Source organism: Stegostoma tigrinum, chromosome 26, assembly GCF_030684315.1.
Source record: "Stegostoma tigrinum isolate sSteTig4 chromosome 26, sSteTig4.hap1, whole genome shotgun sequence".
NCBI classification, from domain to species: Eukaryota; Metazoa; Chordata; class Chondrichthyes; order Orectolobiformes; family Stegostomatidae; genus Stegostoma; species Stegostoma tigrinum.
In genome coordinates, this window is record NC_081379.1 from 45,680,942 (window position 1) to 45,701,817 (window position 20,876).

General features: G+C 43.3%; 1 protein-coding gene across 4 annotated transcripts in view; it reads left to right on the forward strand.

The window, feature by feature from the left end:
* depdc5 (DEP domain containing 5, GATOR1 subcomplex subunit) overlaps positions 1–20,876 on the forward strand; it is a 177,219-nt gene that overhangs the window by 24,745 nt on the left and 131,598 nt on the right. For all 4 annotated transcript variants that reach the window (XM_048556254.2, XM_048556255.2, XM_048556256.2 and 1 more), the window contains exons 8-12: positions 4,569–4,647; positions 6,893–6,954; positions 10,432–10,501; positions 17,045–17,117; positions 19,255–19,358. In XM_048556254.2, coding sequence (XP_048412211.1) covers positions 4,569–4,647; positions 6,893–6,954; positions 10,432–10,501; positions 17,045–17,117; positions 19,255–19,358 — 388 coding nt within the window. The remainder of the gene's footprint in view (positions 1–4,568; positions 4,648–6,892; positions 6,955–10,431; positions 10,502–17,044; positions 17,118–19,254; positions 19,359–20,876) is intronic.

Genomic DNA, 20,876 nt, shown 5'->3' on the forward strand with positions numbered 1-20,876 from the left:
GTGTTGGTGTCACAGACTTTCCAATATTAACAACGTAGACTTGAGTATCGAGGCACAATTTCAAAATCTGTGTATTGCACAAAATGTCAAAACACTGAGAAAACTAATGTAGAACTTCGAAAGAAGGCAGATATGCTGATGGGTTGAGCAGGCAAGTGGCAGATGAAATTTCATGTGAAGAAGGTTCGGGGCATCACGGTGGCTAGCTCACCTGCCACAAATAACCAGGGACCGGGTTCGATTCCAACCTCAGGCGACTGTCTATGTGGGGTTTGCACATTTTCCCCATATCTGTGTGGGTTTCCTCCAGGTGCTCCAGTTTCCTCCCAGAGTCCAAAGATGTGCAGGTTAGGTGGATTGGCCATGTTAAATTGCCCATAGTGTCTAGCGTCAGAAATGCAGGGATAGGGTAGCAGGTGGTATGGTCTTTGGAAGGTCAGTGTGGGCTCAGTGGGCCAAATGGCCTATTTCCACACGTAGGGATTCTATGAAGTTATTTTATTTTGATAGGCAAAATTAAAAATAAATGAAGGGTGTAATTCAAAAAAGGGTGCAGGAAGGACCTGGGTTATATGTATACAAATCACTGTAGGTAGCATGTCAGAAATAGAAAGCGACTAATAAATTATACAGCATCCCAGATTAGAGCACCACACTTGGGAATGTGAAAGCGTTCGTCAGGATGGTTCCAGTGCTGTGGAATTCCAGTCACACGAGTAGATTTGAGAAGCTGAGGCTGTTCTCCTTGGGGAAGATTGAGGAGATTTGATAGAAGTGTTCAAAATACTGTTAGGGCTGGACAGAGAAGATAAAAAGATTGCAAGCCACAGGACATTGATTTCAGGGATTGCTAAAAGTGGCAGTGGTGACAAGAGGAAAACAATTTTACAGTGTGTAGTTAAGAGGTCCGTTCTATCAAGACTTTTAGCAGATTAATCTGGAAGGGTGATTGGGCCCAAGTGAATTACGCTTGCAGTGAGCTAGTATAGACCTGATAGGCTGAATGGCCTGGTGGGCTGTAGCCATTATGTGAATCTGTGGTGGTTCACTGTTACACCATGTGGTGTGTTCAGCTACTGAGCCTCTAGGGAAATACGCACTACACCGTACTACCTATTCTCGCCCTCTGTTTACCGAATATTTGACATTGCAAGCTGATTAAACTATAATTAAAAGTGAATGCAGAGGAATTTCTCCTATAAGACCATTCAGGAAAGGAACAGGAGTAGGCCGTTCGGCTTCTTGAGCCTGATCCATTCAGTAGGATCATGGTTGGTCTGATATTCCTCACATCCATTTTCCTGCCCTTTCCCTGTAACACTTGGTTCACCACTAATCAAGAATCTATTAATCTTGGCCTTAAATATACTCAACGACTCTGTTCCCACAGCTTTCTCTGGCAAGGAGTTCCAGAGACTCTCAACTCTCTGAGAAGAAATTCCTCCTCATCGCAGTCTTAAATGTGTGCTCCTTAATTCTGAGTCTACACTCTCTGGCCTTTGACTCTCCCATGACAGGAATCATCTTCTCAGCATTTATCCTGACAAGCCCCTTGGAGGTCATCTCTTTGAGATTCCTGCTTGATCTAAACTCCAGTGATTCGTGTCCCAACCAGTTTAACCTTTGCTCGTAAAATAACCCCTCTATATTGGGCATCATCTTGATGAACTTTCTCTGAACTGTCTCCAGTGAAACAATGTATTTTTGTAAATAAGGAGACCAAAACTGCTTACGGTACTCCAGATGTAATCTCACCAGCACCTTGTGCAGTTGCAATAAGACTTCCCTGCTTTTATACTCCAACCCCCTTGAAATAAGTCCTCCTATTCCATTAGACTTTCTGGTTCCCTGCTGCCCCTGTGTGATAGCTTTGTGTGTTTCATACTTTGTCCCTTATGTGTTGCAGCTTTCTGCAGATTTTCTCCATTTAACTAATATTCTATTCTTTTGTTCTCTTTTCCAAAATGAGCAACTTCATATTTTCCCACGTTATATTACATTTGCCAACTTGTATCTTTCTATAATTTGTCTACGTTTCTATGTTTACATCCCCTTTACAACTTGTTTCCACCTACTTTTATGTCTTTTGCAAATTTGACTACAGTATATTCAAATCCTTCTTCCAACTCATTGTTATATAATGTAAGCAGCTGCAGTCCCAGCACTGATCCCTGTTGAACCCCACTGCTTACAGGTTGTCCAAAAAACTCTTATCCTGCTCGGTGTTTCCTGCCCGTGAGCAAATTCTCTATCCACACCAATATATTACCTCCAACACCTATGAGTTCTGACAACTTCTTGTGAGGTGCCTTGTTGATCACCTTCTGGTTTCTCTCTATCTACTCTGGTTGAGACTTCCTAAGACAGCTCTAATAAATTAATCAGACACTATTTCCCTTTCATGAAGCCATGCCAACTGTGATTAGATTACGATTTTCCAAATGCGTGCTCAATAATTGACTCTAATACTTTTCCAACAATGGATATTAGGCTCATCTGTCTATACTTACTTGCATTTTGCTACCCTCCCTTTATGAATAGGGATGCCACATTATCAGTTTTCCCATCCTCTGGTACTTCTCCAGAATCCAGGGACATTTGGAAAATTACAACGAACGCATCCATTACCACTGTAGGAGTAAGCCATCAGAGGTGGGACCGTGCATGTCCATTAACTTTTCTAATACAGCTGTACTAATTCTCTATTGGTGATGATAGTGTTTCCTCCCCTATATTCTTTAGTTTTAATGGAATCCTGGAGATATCCTCTACAATAAAGACTGATGCAAAATATCTGTTTCACTCTGCTATTTCCTTATTCCCCATTATCATCTCCCCAGGCTCTCTTTCTAAGCGGCCGATGTTCACTTTAACCTCTCTGTCCCTTTCTAAATATCTCTCTGAGGAACGTGAGTGTCTGGAATTCTCTACCCAGAGACTTGTGGAGGCTGGGTCGCAAAGTATTTAATGAAGAGCTGGATGGATTGTGGCAATACCAAGGAGTTGAGGACTATGAGGAGCTGACAGAAAAGGGAGCTTAGGCCTGGGACAGATCGGCCATGATTTTATCAAATGAAAAGGCTGTTGTGAGGGGCTAAATGGCCGCCTCCTGCTCCTATTTTTTGTGTTCTTATGACCTTAACCAAAGTCTTACCATTTTCAGAAAAGCCTCCATGCCTAAGGACATTTTTAGGACATGCTCTTGCTTCTGCCATGAGATCTTGCTTGAGGCTGAGAAAAGAGCCCACATTACATGAGACCCCAGCAATACAGAGACATAGAGCACAGAATCAGACCCTTCGGTCCAACTCGTTCATTCCAACCAGATATCCCAAATAAATCCAGTCTCATTTGTCGGTATTGGCCCATATCCCTCTAAACCCTTCCTGTTTGTGTACCCATCCAGATGCCTCCTTAATGTCGTTATTGTACCAGCCTCCACCACAGCTCTGGTAGTTTATGCCATACCTCCTCCACCCTATGTATGAAAATGTTGCCTCTTAAACCTTGCCCCTCACAGCTCAAACCTATGCCCTCTAGTTTTTGACTGGCCTACCTTGGGGAAAAGAACTTGGCTATTCACCCTATTCATGATTTTATGAACTTCTGCAAGGTCACCTCTCAGCCTCTGACCCTCCAGGCAAAATAGTCCCAGCCTAATCAGCTTCTCCAAAGGGAGATAATAAAGGACAGGTCTAATGGAACAGGATTGAGGTCAGTGGCAAGTTTAGCAGGTGTGCGTATTGAAACTGAATGCAGGGGATTTCACACTTGGTGTCCATGTACACAGATCCTTGAAAGTTGCCACTCAGGTTGACAGGGCTGTTAAGAAGGCATACAGTATTTTAGCTTTTATTAACAGAGGGATCGAGTTCCGGAACCAAGAGGTTATGGTGAAGCTGTGCAAAACTCTGGTGCGGCCGCACTTGGAGTATTGTGTACAGTTCTGGTCACTGCATTATAAGAAGGATGTGGAAACTTTGGAAAGGGTGCAGAGGAGATTTACTAGGATGTTGCCTGGTATGGAGGGATGGTCTTACGAGGAAAGGGTGAGGGACTTGAGGCTGTTTTCATTAGAGAGAAGAAGGTTGAGAGGTGACTTAATTGAAACATATAAAATAATAAGAAGAGGGTTAGATAGGGTGGATAGGGAGAGCCTTTTTCCTGGGATGGTGACGGCGAGCAGGAGGGGGCATAGCTTTAAATTGAGGGGTGAAAGATGTAGGACAGATGTCAGAGGTAGTTTCTTTACTCAGAGAGTAGTAAGGGAATGGAACGCTTTGCCTGCAACAGTAGTAGATTCGCCAACTTTAGATACGTTGAAGTCGTCATTGGATAAGCATATGGACGTACATGGAATAGTGTAGGTTAGGTGGGCTTGAGATCAGTTTGACAGGTCGGCACAAGGTCAAGGGTTGAAGGGCCTGTACTGTGCTGTAATGTTCTATGTTCTGTGAGATATATGATGGTGGGGACGGATTGTTTTGAGTCCAGAGTTTGTGGATGGTGATGTTCAGGAAACAGGAAATGATTACATTGTGCATAACATGATTGGTGTTTTTCTATAGGTGGTGTTCCGATCGACCTCTGCCATGGTCTATATTTTCATCCAGATGAGCTGTGAGATGTGGGACTTTGACATCTATGGTAAGATGATTTTAAATGAAGTTGTGCAGTGTATTACTGCACTGAAAGAAATGTAGCAACATTCAATGGGCGTGTTCGCTGGCTGTGTATTTTCAGTGCTATATTTATTTAATCAGCGAGCCAAGGATTTCACGTTCTTTATTCCGATGGGGGAGGGTTTTATTTTGTCATTTTTTTTTACTGGCTCTATTGACAGCATGGGTAGGGTGCTGTTGGGGGGTTGTAGGGTTTGGTGGTGTTGGGGAATATGTGTGTGTGTGTGTGTGTGTGTGTGTGTGTGTGTGAAAGAGACAGAGCGAAAACCTAACAAAACACTGAAAGACAATGGTGAGGCCACATTTTCACCCTGTCAGAGGGATCAGAAGAGATTTACCAGGATGTTGCTGGGAATGTATGCTTTGAGTTCTAAGGAGAGGCTGAACAAGCTGGGACTTCTTTCGCTGGAGCACAGGAGGTTGAGAGGTGACCTTATAGAGGTTTATAAAATCATGAGAGGTATAGGAAAGGTGAATGTTTGGTGTCTTTTCTCTAGGGTGGGGATTTCAAGACTAGGGGGGCGTATTTTTAAGGTGAGAGGAAAAAGATTTAAACAACACATGAGGGGCAATATTTTTCGCGCAGAGAGTGGTTTGTGTGTGGAATGATCTTCTGAAAGAAGTGGCTGATGTGGGCAATGTTTAAAAGTCAAATGTTTAGGTTTTAGGTAAGTACAGGAATAAGAAGTGCTTGGAGGGATATGAGCTGACTGCAGGCAGGTGGAACTGGTTTAGTTTGGGATTATGCTCGGCATGTTTCTGGTTGGACGAAAGGTTCTGTCTCCCTGCTGTATGTCTCTCTAACTCTATGACTGCAGATGCTGGAAACCGGAAACACAAACAAAAGCAGAAATTGGTGGAAAGACTCAACAGGTCTGGCAACATTTGTAGAGAGTAACCAGAGTTAATGTTTCGAGTCCGGTGACTTTTCTTCAGAACCAGCAACTCTAGGATACTTAGCCAACATGTACTCATAATATGAACTGAACTGATATTACTTCATGTTCTTAAAGAATAAATGTTTCTATTAAGTATTTCTGTAAATAGGTGGAGATGTTGTCACTGGACCAGTAATATAGTAGTTCAAGCTAAAGCTGTGAGGAAACCAGGTACAAATTCTGCCACTGCGTCTGGTGGAATTTAAATCTTGTTCGTTTCATCTGAAATTGAACTCTCAGTAGTAGGACCATCGATTTTAAAGGTTGAGAGGATTGTGGGCCGAACGTAGGCAAATGGGACTAATTCAGTTTAGGAAACCTGGTCAGCATGGAAGAGTTGGGTTGAAGGGCCTGTTTCTGTGCCGTATGACTCTACCTGATTTAAATGTATAAAATTGTAACAGGGATGGAAGATCTAGATGCTGAGAGGGTGCTTCCCCTGGTTGGAGAGTCTAGAACCAGGGAACATGGTCTCACGATACAAAGTAGGCCATAGAGGAGGCAACATTTCTTCACTCAGCGATTGGTCAGCCTGCGCAGTTCACTGCCACAGAAGGCTGTGGGTGCCAGATCGATGAGTATATTCAAGAAAGACATTGACCATTTTTTAAAGAGACACCAGAGGTATGAAGAGAAAGCAGGAACTTAGTGTTGAGATGAGGAATCAGCCGTGATCAGAAAGATTAAGGGAGTGTGTTCAAAGGGCCGAATGGCCTGCTCCTAGGCAACATATGCTAGTCTGGTCAGTAACACTTGTATCCCATTCAGGAGCAGGCTTTGAAAAATCCTTTCCGATGAGTACTGGCAATGTCTCCTGCATTTTCATTGTAACTTAGCCTGAATGTGAAGCTTTCTCCTTCTTTTTTCTGTATTGGTATAATGCAAGTAGACATGAGCTGATACCCCTTACTCATGTGGTAGAAATTTAGATATTTAAAATACTCCTTATTAATTGGATTTAACTTTGTTTTTGTTACGTAGGCAAATTATTACAGGATAACCTCTTGCATTTGGGTAGTTTATCATCTGCCTCAGTTTTTGTTTTGAAGTATTCTCGCTATTGCAGACTGAGTAGAACCCTGTGGGTTGGATTGATGCCATGACAGCAAACTTATTGAGCCCTAGACTGGTGAGAATGGAAAGGAAGAAGTAGTTTCACTTAGAACTTTACAGCTTCCTCTAGGGACTATGAAAGGGAAGTGAGAAGATTGCAGATGTTTCTTCTAGTGTTTTGCTTTTCTGTACCACCTTACATATTTCTTTCTCATTTAGGTGATTTGTACTTTGAGAAGGCTGTAAATGGCTTCCTTGCTGACCTCTTCGCCAAATGGAAGGTAAAAAAATACGGAATGCGGGAGCAAACCATGAAATTTATCTGCACGTGAAAGATGGAGTTAGTTTTTCATATACAACGTGTCTGAGTTTTTGTACAAAACCTATGCACAGTATTAGGTAACTGATACCAAATTGACAACATATGTTATTAATAGTTCACTATATTCTTGTCAGACCTTTGAATTTTTATATTTTTTTTCTGTTCTTCTTTCCTGAAATTGGGTGCTGAGATGTAGTTCTACGATGTCACGAACTACCTGATATCTACTTTCTCCTACTCTCCTCAATGAATCCTCTTAATATGTGTCTCAGTGTTGAGGGTTAGAATTCAGTGCTGTAGGACCTAATTATGTCCTCCCTTAAGGAAATAGTGTTCCAGTTGCTAATATGACAGATGTAACTGTTTCCTTTTATTTTCCTAGTTAAGATTGAGAAAGACTTTAGTGTTACCTATTGCCTTATTTCTTTATTTTTCTCCTTAAGTAATGCTTAACTTTTTTTAGGTCTGTTTCTTTTATACTTTCTATATAAGCCTTTTGTACCTGAGATGGGGTGACATTATATACTTTTCACTGTATTCTTGCACTTCTCTCCTTCAGTACACCCGACAATAAAATCTAAGTCTAAATGGGTAATCAGTTCTTCACTGCTGTCTCTTCCCAGGTCTCCTTCAGCATCCTAGGATGGTTTTGGGTTGCTGGGATATGCTCAGTCTCTATATGGTGTATCCCACAGCCCAAGGATGTGCAGGCTAGGTGGATTGGCTGTGCTAAATTGCCCATAGTGTCCAGGGATGTGCTGGTTAGGTGGATAGGCCAGGGGAAATGTGGAGTTACAGGGCAGTGGGCCGGGTCTGGGGAGGATGCCTGCGGAGGGTCAGTGCAGACACGATGGGCCACCTGCTCCCACACTGTGGGGATTCTATGAAACATCGCCCTACATTTGTATCTGAGACAACAGTTTCAATAACCCTCCATTTTGTCGGTGTGTTAAATTGCTGTGGCCCTGTTCCAATCTGAATTTGGAAACTAAATGTAAATGCTACAGGAATTGTGAAATAAAAGTAGAATATTTTAAATGCTCAGTAAGTCAGACAGAATCTGTGAAGAAAGAAAGAGTTAACGTTTTTGGTCAATGACTTTTCATTAATTTTCTAAAGGTACTTTTAATGGAGAACTAAAGGTCCAGTGGAAATGTGAAACTTTGAGCATGAGAACTAGGATTAGGAGTAGGCCTTTCAGCCCCTCAAGCCTGCTGCACCATTTAATGCAATCATGGCTGATCTCAACTCGGCTTCAACCACACTTACCTGCCACTGATCCTTTAAGCCATTACTAATTAAAATTCTGCCTACCTCCTCCTTAAATGTATTCAATGTTATCATTAAAGGGAGAAATTGATGGCTCTTCAAGTTGTTCCGGATCTGGTTGCCTGCATCCTCAGTTTTTGGAAGAGGCTTGTCCAGCATTGGTTTGGATGTTACAGAATACTCAAGGTTCTAGAACAGTCCTATGGATTGGAGGATAGCAAACACAACGTCATGCCAGGAGAAAGGAAACAGGGATCTGTACACCCGATCTTCAGCCTAACATCATGATAAGGAAAATGCAGGAATTTGTTTTCATACGATGACACAGAATAAGCATAGGATTTGATTTGATTTATTATTGTCACGTGTACCTAGGTACAATGAAAAGTTTTGTTTTGTTTGCAACACAGGCAGATCATACTGTACAAAGCGCATTAGGGTAATAGAACAGAGAGAGGAATACAATGTTACTGCTGCAGAGAAGGCACACAGAGCAAGATAAACATTAAGTTTAAAATTTGAGAGGTCTATTTGGAAGCCTAATAACAACAGGGAAGAAGCTGTTCTTGAATCTATTTGTAAATGTATTCAAACTTCTGTACCTTCTGAAGAGAGCATAACCAGGGCGGGAGGGGGCCTTTGATGTCAGTTGCTTTCCGGATGCAGTGGGAAATATGGATAGAGTTAATGGAAGGAAGACAAGTTTGTGTGATGAGTTGGGCTGTGTTCACAACTGTTTGTAGTTTCTTGTGGCCTTGGGAAGATCAGTTGCCAAACCATGCTGTGATGCATCCAGATAGGAAGCTTTCTGTGGTAGATCTACAAAAATTAATAAGGGTCCTTGTGGACATGTTGAATTTCCTTAGCCTCCTGAAGAAGTGGAGTCGTTGTTGAGCTCTCTTGACTGTCATATCAACATGGGTGGACCAGGATTTAGGAAAAGGAAATAGTTTTGACAACTTGTGTGTTGGACGTTTTGGAGGTTATAACTGGGAGCATGATAAAGGGGTTACCAGTGTATGCGGTGTATTTTCTGATTTAAAATCAATGGTTTTGATGGTTATTTGGTAACATTAATGATAGATTGATGGGCAACAGGTTTAAACAGATTATCTTCCAAGGCTGTAAGTGGTAGGGTGCCTCATGATCATTGCTGGGCTTCAGACGTACGCTAACAGCTTAGCTGAAAACAAATGTGACATATCCATCTTCACTGATGATTCAGTGTTGGGAGAGGAAACTAGGAGGTCAGAAATGAATTGTAAAGGGATTTGGATGGATTGGGTGAGTGCGTGAGAATATTGAACGTGGAATGTAACATGACCAAGTGGGAAGTGATCAGAAGGAAAAATTTTTTATTTTAAATGGTGAGATAATGGGAAATGTTTGCATTCATAGGGACTTGAGTACATGAATCATGGAACAGTGCCATATAGGTACAGGAAGCAGTTAGAAAAGCAAATGATTTTGTCTTTAATATGGACAGATCAGTCTTTAATATGAACCTTGTGTACTTTGTGTAGTTCGGTCTGGCTACCTAACTCGGAATATTACTAGCCATGGAGCAAATTCAGTGAAGGTTCACGCAGCTGGCTCCTAGTTTGATGCACTTGCCCAGTGAAGAGATAGTGAGGAAATTGGGCTAATTTCTCCAGTATTTGACAGAATCTGAGTGATCTCATTGAAGCATATATAAAATGTTTAAAAGCCGTTGATAGGCTTACAGATTGTGAGGATGTTCCCCCTAGCTGGAGAGCGTGGAATTAAGGGCCACAGATTTGGAATGAGGGGTCAACCTTTTCAAAGGTTGCACATCTCTAACATCCTTTTTCCCAGAGAGCTGTGGGTGCTCAGGTATTGAAGAGATTCAAAACTGAGAGTGATGGACTTGTGGATACTGAGGGAAATGAGGAATTTAAGGATGGCGTGAGAGCCTGGAGGTGAGATGGAAGCTGTGGTCATATTGACTGGACAAGTAGGCTCGAGTGGCCTCTCCTACTTCCGAATCTTTTATTCCATAGCGTGGAGAAATGGGACAACTCTTCCTTGAGTATATCTAATCATGTGGTAGGAAAGCATTGAATAAATAGTCAAACCTGTACGATCTTGCTGTACAGATTAATACCACACTTCGAAATTTCACTTTATTCCTCTGTTTGAATTTTAGGATAAAAATTGCAGCCATGAAGTGACGGTGGTTTTATTTTCCAGAACTTTCTATGATGGCAAGTCAATGGGTAAGTTAGTCCTTTTTGTCAGTGGTGGGCTCGGAGTTAGGAAGCAGCAAAGATTTCATCAGTGTACTTCCCCTGTTGCATATTTATAACAGTTGTTTATCATAGGAACTCACGTACTAATGGTGCTGCTGGTCGTAATTTGTCGCAACATTGGAAGTTAATCCATAGATAATTCAAGCACAAAAATTGCTTCCAGTTCTATAAAACTGTTGCAGTGTGAAACCTAAATCTTAGGTTAATGTTACTGTATATGCAGTGCATTATGTTTGGCAGTGTCATTAAGAAAATAATTGATGTTTTGGGCCAATTTCTTCAAAAGTTACAAAATCTGCATTTTTGTTATTGTCACAAATTGGAGCAGTCTTTGCTTTTTATTTTAAGAAAAGTTCTTCACGTCCAAATGTACATCCAAAGTTACTGCCACGGCTAAACAGCAGTAAGCTCCGTGCTTCAGCTTTGTGGATCCTCGTGGCTCTGTTTTATTGCACGCTTACTTTTGAATCAGAGGATTGTGATTTTGCTTTGAGACCTGTAAAACTAAGATACAGGTTGTACATCTCTGTGCGTCAATGTCAGAGAGGTTGTTTTTCTGAAATTCCACTGCCTGTTAGGGTATGCCTAGAGATTCAAACACACTGCTTTAAGATGGGCTGTTCTTGCAATGCATAGGCCAACATCAAAGACCAAGGAGGAGGGGACACTCATGTGGAAATAGGAAGAAGTAGAGACGCGCTTCATACTTCCCTTGTCAGGTTGAAATCTTGAGGTCTGGGGACATCCAGCTATAGAACCACAAAGGTTTGTGGCATAGTGTAAAAGAGATGTACAGCACGGTAACAGACCCTTCTGTCCAACCTGCCCTTGCCGACCAGATATCCTAAATCAATCCAGTCCCATTTGCAAGCATTTGGCCCATATCCCTCAAACCCTCCCTATTCACATACCCTCCCAGATGCCTCTTAACTGTTGTAACTGTACCAGCCAACACCACTTCCTCTGGCAGCTCATTCCATAAACACACCACCCTCTGTGTGAAAAAGTTGCCCCTTAGGTCCCTTTTAAATCTTTCCCCTCTAACCTTAAACCTGTGGACTCTAGTTTTGGACTTTCCCACCTTAGGAGAAAAGACCTTGGATATTGGCCCTATCCAGGCACATCATGATTTTATAAATCTCTATAATATCACCCCCTCAGCCTCTGATGGTCCAAGGGAGAAAAACCCCAGCCTGTTTGGCATATCCCTTTTGCTGAAGCCTTCCAACTCTGGAGGAGGAGATAATTTGGCCCGTTGTATCAGTGCCAGCCCTTGTGAGGATAAACAGTGCAAAAGTGCAACCTTTCTCTGTCCCTATCGCTGTATCTTTCCCATTCCAAATATTTATCCCATTCTCTCTTAAAATTGCTAGGATCTCTGCCTTAACCCAGGCCCTGTGATGAAACATTTAACTCGAACAATGAGCAGTGAGAATAAACTTGCTGTACCTCTTCTCACTTTCAAAGTGGCAACTCATACCCTCTTGGCACTTATTCTCTCTGCAGAAACTGTTCACTATTTTAGAATGTTTATGCTAAATCTCTCCTTAACTATCTCTGTTATTGTGGTAATAGCCAGATTATCTGGAGTGCCCCTAGGTCGAGTTTACTAGCCTTTTGAATCTGCTTACCCAATAATTTAATGTCATTGTGTAATGGTTTATCCACAGTTGTGTTCTGTGTCAGTGGATGTGCAGTTCAAAATGTTGTACGTCTTTATCAACCCAGTTTCGCAGTTTTCCAAAACAAGTTCTCTACCAACTCACGTCTTTCAGTATCTTTGAATTGAATTGAATTAGGCCATGGGGCAGAGTTTTAGGGCGCTTCATCAGTTTGACAGTAGGGGTGGAGGCTGTATAATTCTCTGGTCTTCCTGCTCCCCTCCCTTCCACCACGACCTGACATAACCAAAATTTAAGGGGTGATGGGCAAGGTCAAGAACAGCCTGCCCAGCCTGGCCCCAGATGAGGCTAAGGGCCTGCTTCCTGCCCAATATTGTTGCTGGCGGTGAAGTTTCTGGGCTGTTGTGGAGATCCAGTAGATCACCCTGCACATGCCTTGAGTGAGTGTGGGTGAGGGAGCCTTCGTTACTGGCATCCTTTCCAACCTAAGTAATCCCCTCATCCCCTTCATGCACACAGTCTGCCCAGGCTACTAATAGCCCCAAATCCTGTCTGACTTTGCTATCGCCACCTTCAGCAACCCCCACGTTTGTTCGTCGATTTGTTCCCCCCCCCCCCCCTGCACGAACCTGATCTTATGAAATCTGGCTCTCTACTGAATAGAACTGCTTGTAATTCCAGCAATGGCCACCTCTCCTGGTGGTGCTATTTGAACCATTAAACCTCGCCAGCAACTCTCCGAGAGCGGGTGGGGTTTATCCCAAATGAGGGCAGAGCCTTATTTTTAGGCAGTTAAGGCTTCTTAGAGCTCCAAATATCTGTGTAGCAGCTAACATTGGCATGGATGTGCTCCCTCACTTACTGTTTGTTTGAGAGGAGGTGGGATGGGAAACTTGACCTCCTGAAAAGTATTGTCCATTGTCATTCTTCCTGGAACGCCAGACCTCTCACTGATCAACTTGCATCGATAGTCCATCAACCAATTCTGACCTGTTCTACAGTTCTCTCTACTGTTTGTTAGACCCTTTTGTTCCATGACGTCGGTCAGTTTCAATAATGTGAGATAACAAGGTGCAGAGCTGGATGAACACAGCAGGCCAAGCAGCATCAGAGGAACAGGAAGGCTGATGTTTTGCACCTAGGCCCTTCTTCAGAAATGGGGGAAGGGAAGTGGGTTCTGAAATAAATAGGGAGGGGGGGGGGCGGGGAGAGGCGGATCGAAGATGGATAGAGGAGAAGATAGGTGGACAGGAGACAGACAGTTCAAAGAGGCAGGGATGGAGCCAGTAAAGGTGAGTGTAGGTGGGGAGGTAGGGAGGAGATAGGTCAGTCCAGGGAGGACGTGCAGGTCAAGGAGGTGGGATGAGGTTAGTGGGTAGGAGTTGTGTGTGGGGCTTGAGGTGGGACAAGGAGATAGGTGGGAGGAAGGACATGTTAGGGAGGCGGGGACAAGCTGGGCTGGTTTTGGGATGCGGTAGGGGAAGGGGAGATTTTGAAGCTTGTGAAATCCACATTGATACCATTGGGCTGCAGGGTTCCCAAGCGGAATATGAGTTGCTGTTCCTGCAACCTTTGTGTGGTATTGTTGTGGCACTGCAGGGGGCCCAGGACGTACCTGTCATCTGAGGAATGGGAGGGGGAGTTGAAATTGTTCACAATTGGGACGTGCAGTTGTTTAGTGCAAACCGAGCATAAGTGTTCCGCAAAGCGGTCCCCAAGCCTCAATTTGATTTCCCCGATGTAGAGGAGGCCACAACGGGAACAGTGGATACAATATACCACATTGGCAGATGTGCAGGTGAACATCTGTTTGATGTGGAAAGTCTTCTTGGGGCCTGGGATGGGGGTGAGGGAGGAGGTGTGGGGGCAAGTGTAGCACTTCCTGTGGTGTGGTGGGGTTGGACGGCAGTGTGGAGTGGAGAAGGGAGTCCTGGAGAGAGTGGTCTCTCCAGAAGACAGACAAGGGAGGGGATGGAAAAGTGTCTTTGGTGGTAGGGTCGGATTGCAGATGGCGGAAGTGTCGGAGGATGATGTGTTGGATCCAGAGGCTGGTGGGGTGGTACGTTTTTCAGTGTTCTGAATGTAGACATTGTCATGGTTGGGACCAAATTGGGAGGGCCTAAGTATGGACTTTCAATAATGTGTTCCCTTCTGTTGCAATCTCAGCTGATGGTAACAGTGGCACAAGTTGGATGTCCGAGTGAAACCTGAAAGCCAAAAGAACTGCAGATGCTGTAAAGCTGGAGCAAAAACAGAAGTTACTGGAAAAGCTCAGCAGATCTGGAAGAGTCTGCGAAGAGAAAATCAAAGTTAACGTTTTGGGCCCAGTGACCCTTCCTCGGAATTTGTTGTTGATGGATCGTAATTTTTAGTTTTTCAGTTTGGTTACTGTGGTGGTTAGTCACTGAACATTTTCACACAAGATTGCTAATATTCTTTGAAGAAAAAAGCACAAGCTCATTTCCAAACTTTAAAAAAAGGACTAAATATTTATAAGACAGCTTAAAAACATTGTAGTGTAAACAGCAAAAGGAAAAATGAACCCTTTCCCCGGCAATATCCTTTACAGACACTGAGAACAATTCTGAAGAAGGGTCACTGGATCCCGAAATGTTAACTGTGATTTCACTCCGCAGATGCTGCCAGACCTTCTGAGCCTTCCCAGCAATTTCTGCTTGATGTTTCTGATTTCCAGCATCTGCAGTTCTTTGGCTTTTTTGAAAATCAATCACTTCTTCAAAAAACTCAGTTATCATTCATGCCTTAGCTTTGATAAATTTCTGCTCTTCTTCATTCATTATCCCATGTAATTACATCACAGCAGCCTGTTAATTAAGTTTTGAATTATGGATTGTAAAAGCATGTCCACAGCGAATATTGCACTGTGCCTGTATATCCCTCTTGAACAGAGTAGTGACATTGGCTGTTTCACACTTTGATGACACAGTGTGAATATTTAGAGACAATTTCCAAAAAGTGACCTGAGCTTCTGCCGCCTCTTCTCAGACATTGTTCCACAGTGAAGGCTGCAGCCATCAGGGCTCAGTGTAATATCCGTCTCAAATTCTGTGCGATTTTAAAACTCAGTATTTCCACAGTTTTTCTTTCCCCTGCTGTAATACACCCGAGTGCTCACCGCCATTTTTTAAAAAACCAACATGAAATGATTACTGAGTGCCTCTTCGATAATTTCACCCTCTGAGTGGATGTCCTCCTTCACCTCGACATGCCACTCCCTATTCTTTGTAATCTAAAAAAGGCCTAATCTTTTACATTCGTCTTGAGTTACTTTTTTTGAAAACGTTGCCTTTTTCTCCCCGTCGGCTGCTCTTTCTGCGTTCCTAACGATTTTGTTTGGTGTCAGAAACCCCGGTTTTATCAGCATGCCTTTCTCCTAAGTTAGCCTAGGTTTACCTCCAGAGTACAGTGGTTTGACACAGCCCATTTTGCGTTGCTTCAGTACTTTATCCAGCTGGTGTTTGAAGGTTTTCCATCACTGACATGTTGGCCCATTAGCTAACCTTCCCGCTCACTTACACTGGGTGGTATTTAATGGAGGTGACGGGGTTGGGGCAGGGTAGGTGTTTCCTGTTAGCTGGGGAGAGCACTGTGTCAGCTTTCTGAGGCAAGGTCTGCTGCAGTAAGTACTACCCCTTTAACTGGACAACATTGGACATTCCCCAGACCAGTCAGAGGCCCTGCAGCACCACTGGCAGGCAGTTTTATACCCCACCTGAGGCTGAGTAGTGTCATTGGATCCCAGTCCTGTGGTGAGTGAAAGCAGGGCATGGGGGATAAGCAGCATTACCAAGAGTCATACAGCACAGAAACAGACTCTTCATTTCCACTAGTCCACATCGACCATGTTCCTGAACTAAAATAGTCCCACCTCCCTGTACTTGGCCCATATCCCTCCAAACCTTCCCTATTCATGTACTTATCCAAATGTCTTTTAAATGTTGTAACTATGCCTGCATCCACCACTTCCTCTGGAAGTTTATTCCATAACTCGCTGCAATCTGTGTTTTAATAAAAAAAAATGTTGGCCCTCATGTCCTTTTTACACCTTTCTCCTCTCACCTTAAAAATATGCCCCCTAGTTTTGAACTCCCCCACTTTAGGGAATTCTCCCTTGCTATTCCCCGTATCCATGCCCCTATAATTTTATGAACCTCAATAAGCTCACCTGTCAACCCTCTACATTCCAGTGAAAAAGGCCCCAGCCTATCCAGCCTCTCTTTATAACACAAACCCACCATCCTTTTCTGTTTTTACATTGGTATTGTGATCAGTATTGTGATTTTTGTCCTCTCCAGTGTTGCATTAGCTATTTAGAAGGCCATAGACATGGGAGTAGAAGTAGGCCAATCAGTCCATCGAGTTTGCGCTGCTGTTCGGTGAGATCGTGGCTCATCTGATAATCCTCACCTCCACTTTCCTGTCTTTTCCCCATCACCCACAATTCCCTAATTGATTAAAATGGTCTATCTCAGCCTTGAATGTACTTAATAATCCAGCTTCAACAGCCATCTGTGGCAAAGAAGTTCACAGATTTAAGAGAAGAAATTCCGGCTCATCTCTGTCTTAATTGTGTGACCTGCTCTCTCGTGCACTCTTGCTCTCTTCCCCCCACTCCCCTGGCTGTTTGGAAAAGGAACTGCTTCTTTATTGGATTTATACCTATCCCGGTTCATTTCTAAACAGCGTTTTCTCACTCACTCATTTATCTTTATACCACTCTGTTTTACATTAGTTTGCTTCACCCGCTGTCAGTGTCCAGTTTTTGAAGCATTTCCATTTGAATGGTGCCCCTCTGCTCTGCCTTGCCTCCACTGTTTGTTCACGTATAGTACAATCTGTGCTCACAGGCGATATCTCTTTGTTACAGATGAGTTCCCCGAGAGTCACCGATCCTCCATTCAGCTGGATCATGAGGGCAGATTCTATGAAGACTTTTATAAGTGAGTTTTGTTTGTGATTTTCTTTTGTTGTGCAACCTCCTCAATGAGAGTCAGTCACAGGAAGAAACTGTCCCCGAATGGAAGTGACTCAGACATCAGAACATTCGACTGAATGGCAACAGATCCTTTAGATTTCTGTTTTCAGTCCATTGTGGGTGTGAACTGTTTAGCCGTTATCCAACTGGCCTTGATGGAATTTTCTTCTAACTTTATAACATTGCTTTGAGGGTAAATGAAGTTCCTCGTCCTCCTCAGTACAACTGAAGCTAGTGTTCCACTGGCTGTGCAACTGTTTTTGTTATCGGTGACCCCCTTCTGCTTTTGTTTTCAATGGATCCACCTTCTCTGCTGATCGACCTATTGCCTTTTTCATCTCTTCATACATGTCCCTGAGCTATGTGGATTTTGTGACCAAGTTGTAACCAGTATTGGCACACGCTTAATGGTGTGTTGAACTTCACCTCCAATCTCTTCAAAGTGCATTCCGTCCTCAGTGAGACCTGATATCCTTGTGTACCACTCACTGAAAGTAAGCAGGTGGTGAAAGAGGCAACCGGCATGGTGGTGGTCCAGTTGATGTCAATTCCCTGATCTTGAGTGTTTCTGGGTCACCTTGTGGCTTGGTTTATTCTGACAGAAAGCTTTAGTTACGCAGAATAGAATCCCTACAGTGTGGATGTAGGCCATTCAGCCCATTGAGTCCATGCTGACCCCCTCATCTGAAGAATGATGTTCTGGTGATGGAGGGAGTGCAGCAGAGTTTACCAGACTGATTCCTGAGATGGCAGGACTGATGTATAAGTACAAACAGGATCAGTTCAGACTATATTCGTTGGAGTTTAGAAAAATTGAAGGAATATCAGAAACCTATAAAATGCTAACATGACGTGACATGGTAAACACAAAGCTTGCTCCAGATGATGGGAGAGTCCAGAACCAGGGGTCACAGTTTAAGGATATGGGGTAGGTCATTTAGGACTGGGATGAGGAGAAGTCTCTTTGCCCGGAGAGTGGTGAGAATCTGGAATTTGTTGCCCATAGAAAACGATTGAGGCAAAAATGTTGAAAGTGTTCAAGAAGGTGATAAATATAGTTCTTTGGCTTAACGGGGCCAAAAGGTTTGGGGAGAAAGTGGGAACAGGGGACTGAGTTGGATGATCAGCCATGATCATATTGAATGGCAAAGCAGGCTGGAGTGGCCTACTCCTGTTCCCATTTTCAGTATTTAAATACTTCTATGTCTAATTGATCAAATCTTTCTTGTAATTAATGAGAGCTGCTTTGAATCAATGGTGACTTCCGTCACAGTGATATTAGACTTCCATCAGTCAGCATTTATCCATTTTTGTTACTAGTGTTGAGAGTGCAGTATTTTGATCCCATCATAAATTATGTTCAATCTTGCTTATGTTGCTGGAGAAGACCTGCTCAAATTGAGTCTAGAAATTGTTGATTTTGATCTGGGTAGGGCGTTTGACTGATACTGAGACAATGATAATACGTCTGTTTTAAATGAGCATACTTCAGGGGTTGCATCCTATCCCTGGAGGACACCAAGGAGTGATTCATTTTGTAGGTAATGTAGCTTGACGTGTTGCGAATATTGTTCAGTATCAGGGTCTGCTGATGCTGTAGCCCAGTTTGTGCCAATTCCCTTATCTTGGGTGTTTCTGGGACACCTTCTGGCTTGATTTATTCTGAAAGGAAGTTACAGTTGCACAGAAACTTTGAGCAAAGCTCATGTAATCTCAGTCCATTTCTTTCCCAGCTACGATACCTGAGGCAGGAGGGCAGTGACTCATGCCCACAACTCACTCCTGTTATTCATTTAACATTGTCGCTTGTGAGCTGCAAGGTTGGCAGTGACTCAGACAATTGTGGCTTAATTCTTGAGTTTGATAAAGCAGATGCTGGAAGACAACAGCGTAGGAGTTTATTATCAATGTCCTTCTAGCTGGCTAATCACTGCCTCTGCCTCTGCTCTGATATGTTTCTAACTGGATCCTGCTGCTAATTTTCATGTAGAGGTTGAGCTATTTTTGTATAAATAAATTTAGTAATGACCTTAGTTTGAGAACAACACCTGAACTCATTCATGATGTTCCTTCTGATTTCCAAACCCTGTTGTATTTCCCAGAGTGGTTGCCCAGAATGAACGGCGGGAGGAGTGGACGTCACTGCTTACAACAATTAAAAAGCTATTCATTCAATATCCTGTGCTGGTGCGTTTGCAGGAAGCAGGTACTTATTTATCACAGGAACTTTTGGTCACTGGTAATAAAGGTGACACATTCTGTACCAAATTGATTATTAATTCAGTGGGATCACGGCTCTGCCAACATTGGGATGGCTGTATTGCTCAGGGACCTTTACGTTGCTGCGTACGTGGTCTTATCCAGAAGCAGGCCACCTTGGGTTGTTTGACCTTAATTTTGAGATGGATTTACTTGAAGCCTTGCAACATGGGTCTAAAGTCCACAAGCAGACTAACTCTTTGTAAATCAGCTGGACAATCCGAGAACTCCAGAACCCACAGTAGCAGCTAATTTGTGCATAGCATGATCCCACTGACAGCAATGAGGTCATATTTAGGTAGAGTCATAGTCATACAGCATAGAAACAGACCCTTTGGTCTAAATCATTCCTGCTGACAAAATTTCTCACACTAATCAAGCCCCACTTGCCTGCATTTGGCCCATATACACCTCAACCTTTCATATTCAAGTACTTATCCAAATGTCTTCTAAATGTTATTGCTGTACCTGTGCTTCCTTTGGCAGTTCATTTCACACATGAACCACCCTCTGTGTGGAAAAAGTTGCCCCTCAGGTCCTTTGTTAAATCTTGCCCCTCTCACCTTAAAAATACACCAGCCCCCACCTTTTGAACTCTGCCGCCCCAGGGAAAAGACCTTTACTGTTGCCCTTATCTTTGTTCCTCGTGATTTTGTAAACCTCAATAAGGTCACCCTTCAAACTCTTGCATTCCAGTGGAAAAAAATCACAGCCTGTCCAGCCTTTCCTTATAATTCAGACTGTCCGTTCCCAGCAGCATCCTGGTAAATGTTTTCTGATCCCTCTCCAATTTAATAAGATCCTTCCTATAACACTTACACAATACTCCAGAAGAGATCTCACCAACATCCTGTACGACCTCAACATGACGCCCCAACCCCCACAGGCAGTGGCCTGAGCAATGAAGGCAAGTGTGCCAAATGCCGCCTTAACCACCCCGACTACCTGTGATGCAACTTTCAAAGAATTACATACCTGAACCCCTAGGTCTATCTGTTTAATAATGCTGTCCAGGGCCCTACCATTAACTGCATAAGTTCTGCCCTTGTTTGTTTTACCGAAATGTAGGACCTCGCATTTATCCAAATCAAACTCCATCTGCCGCTTCTCAGCCCATTGGCCCAATTGAGCAACAGCCCTTTGTAATTTTAGATAACCTTCTTCACTGCCAACTATACCACCACTTTTTGGTGTCACCTGCAAGCTTTACTAACCATGCCTCCTATACTCTCACCCAAATTGTTTCGATAAATGAGAAGCAAAAGTGGATCCGATGATGATCCCCCTGGAACACTGCTGGTGACAGGCCTCCAGTTCAAAAAAACAGCCTCCACCACCACCCTCTGTCTCATATTGTGATGCCAATCTTGCTTCCAGTTGACAGGCTCACCCTGAGTCCCGTGTGGCCTGACTTTACTAATTAGTCCACCACGTGGAACCTTGTCTACACAGACTTTAGCAAAAG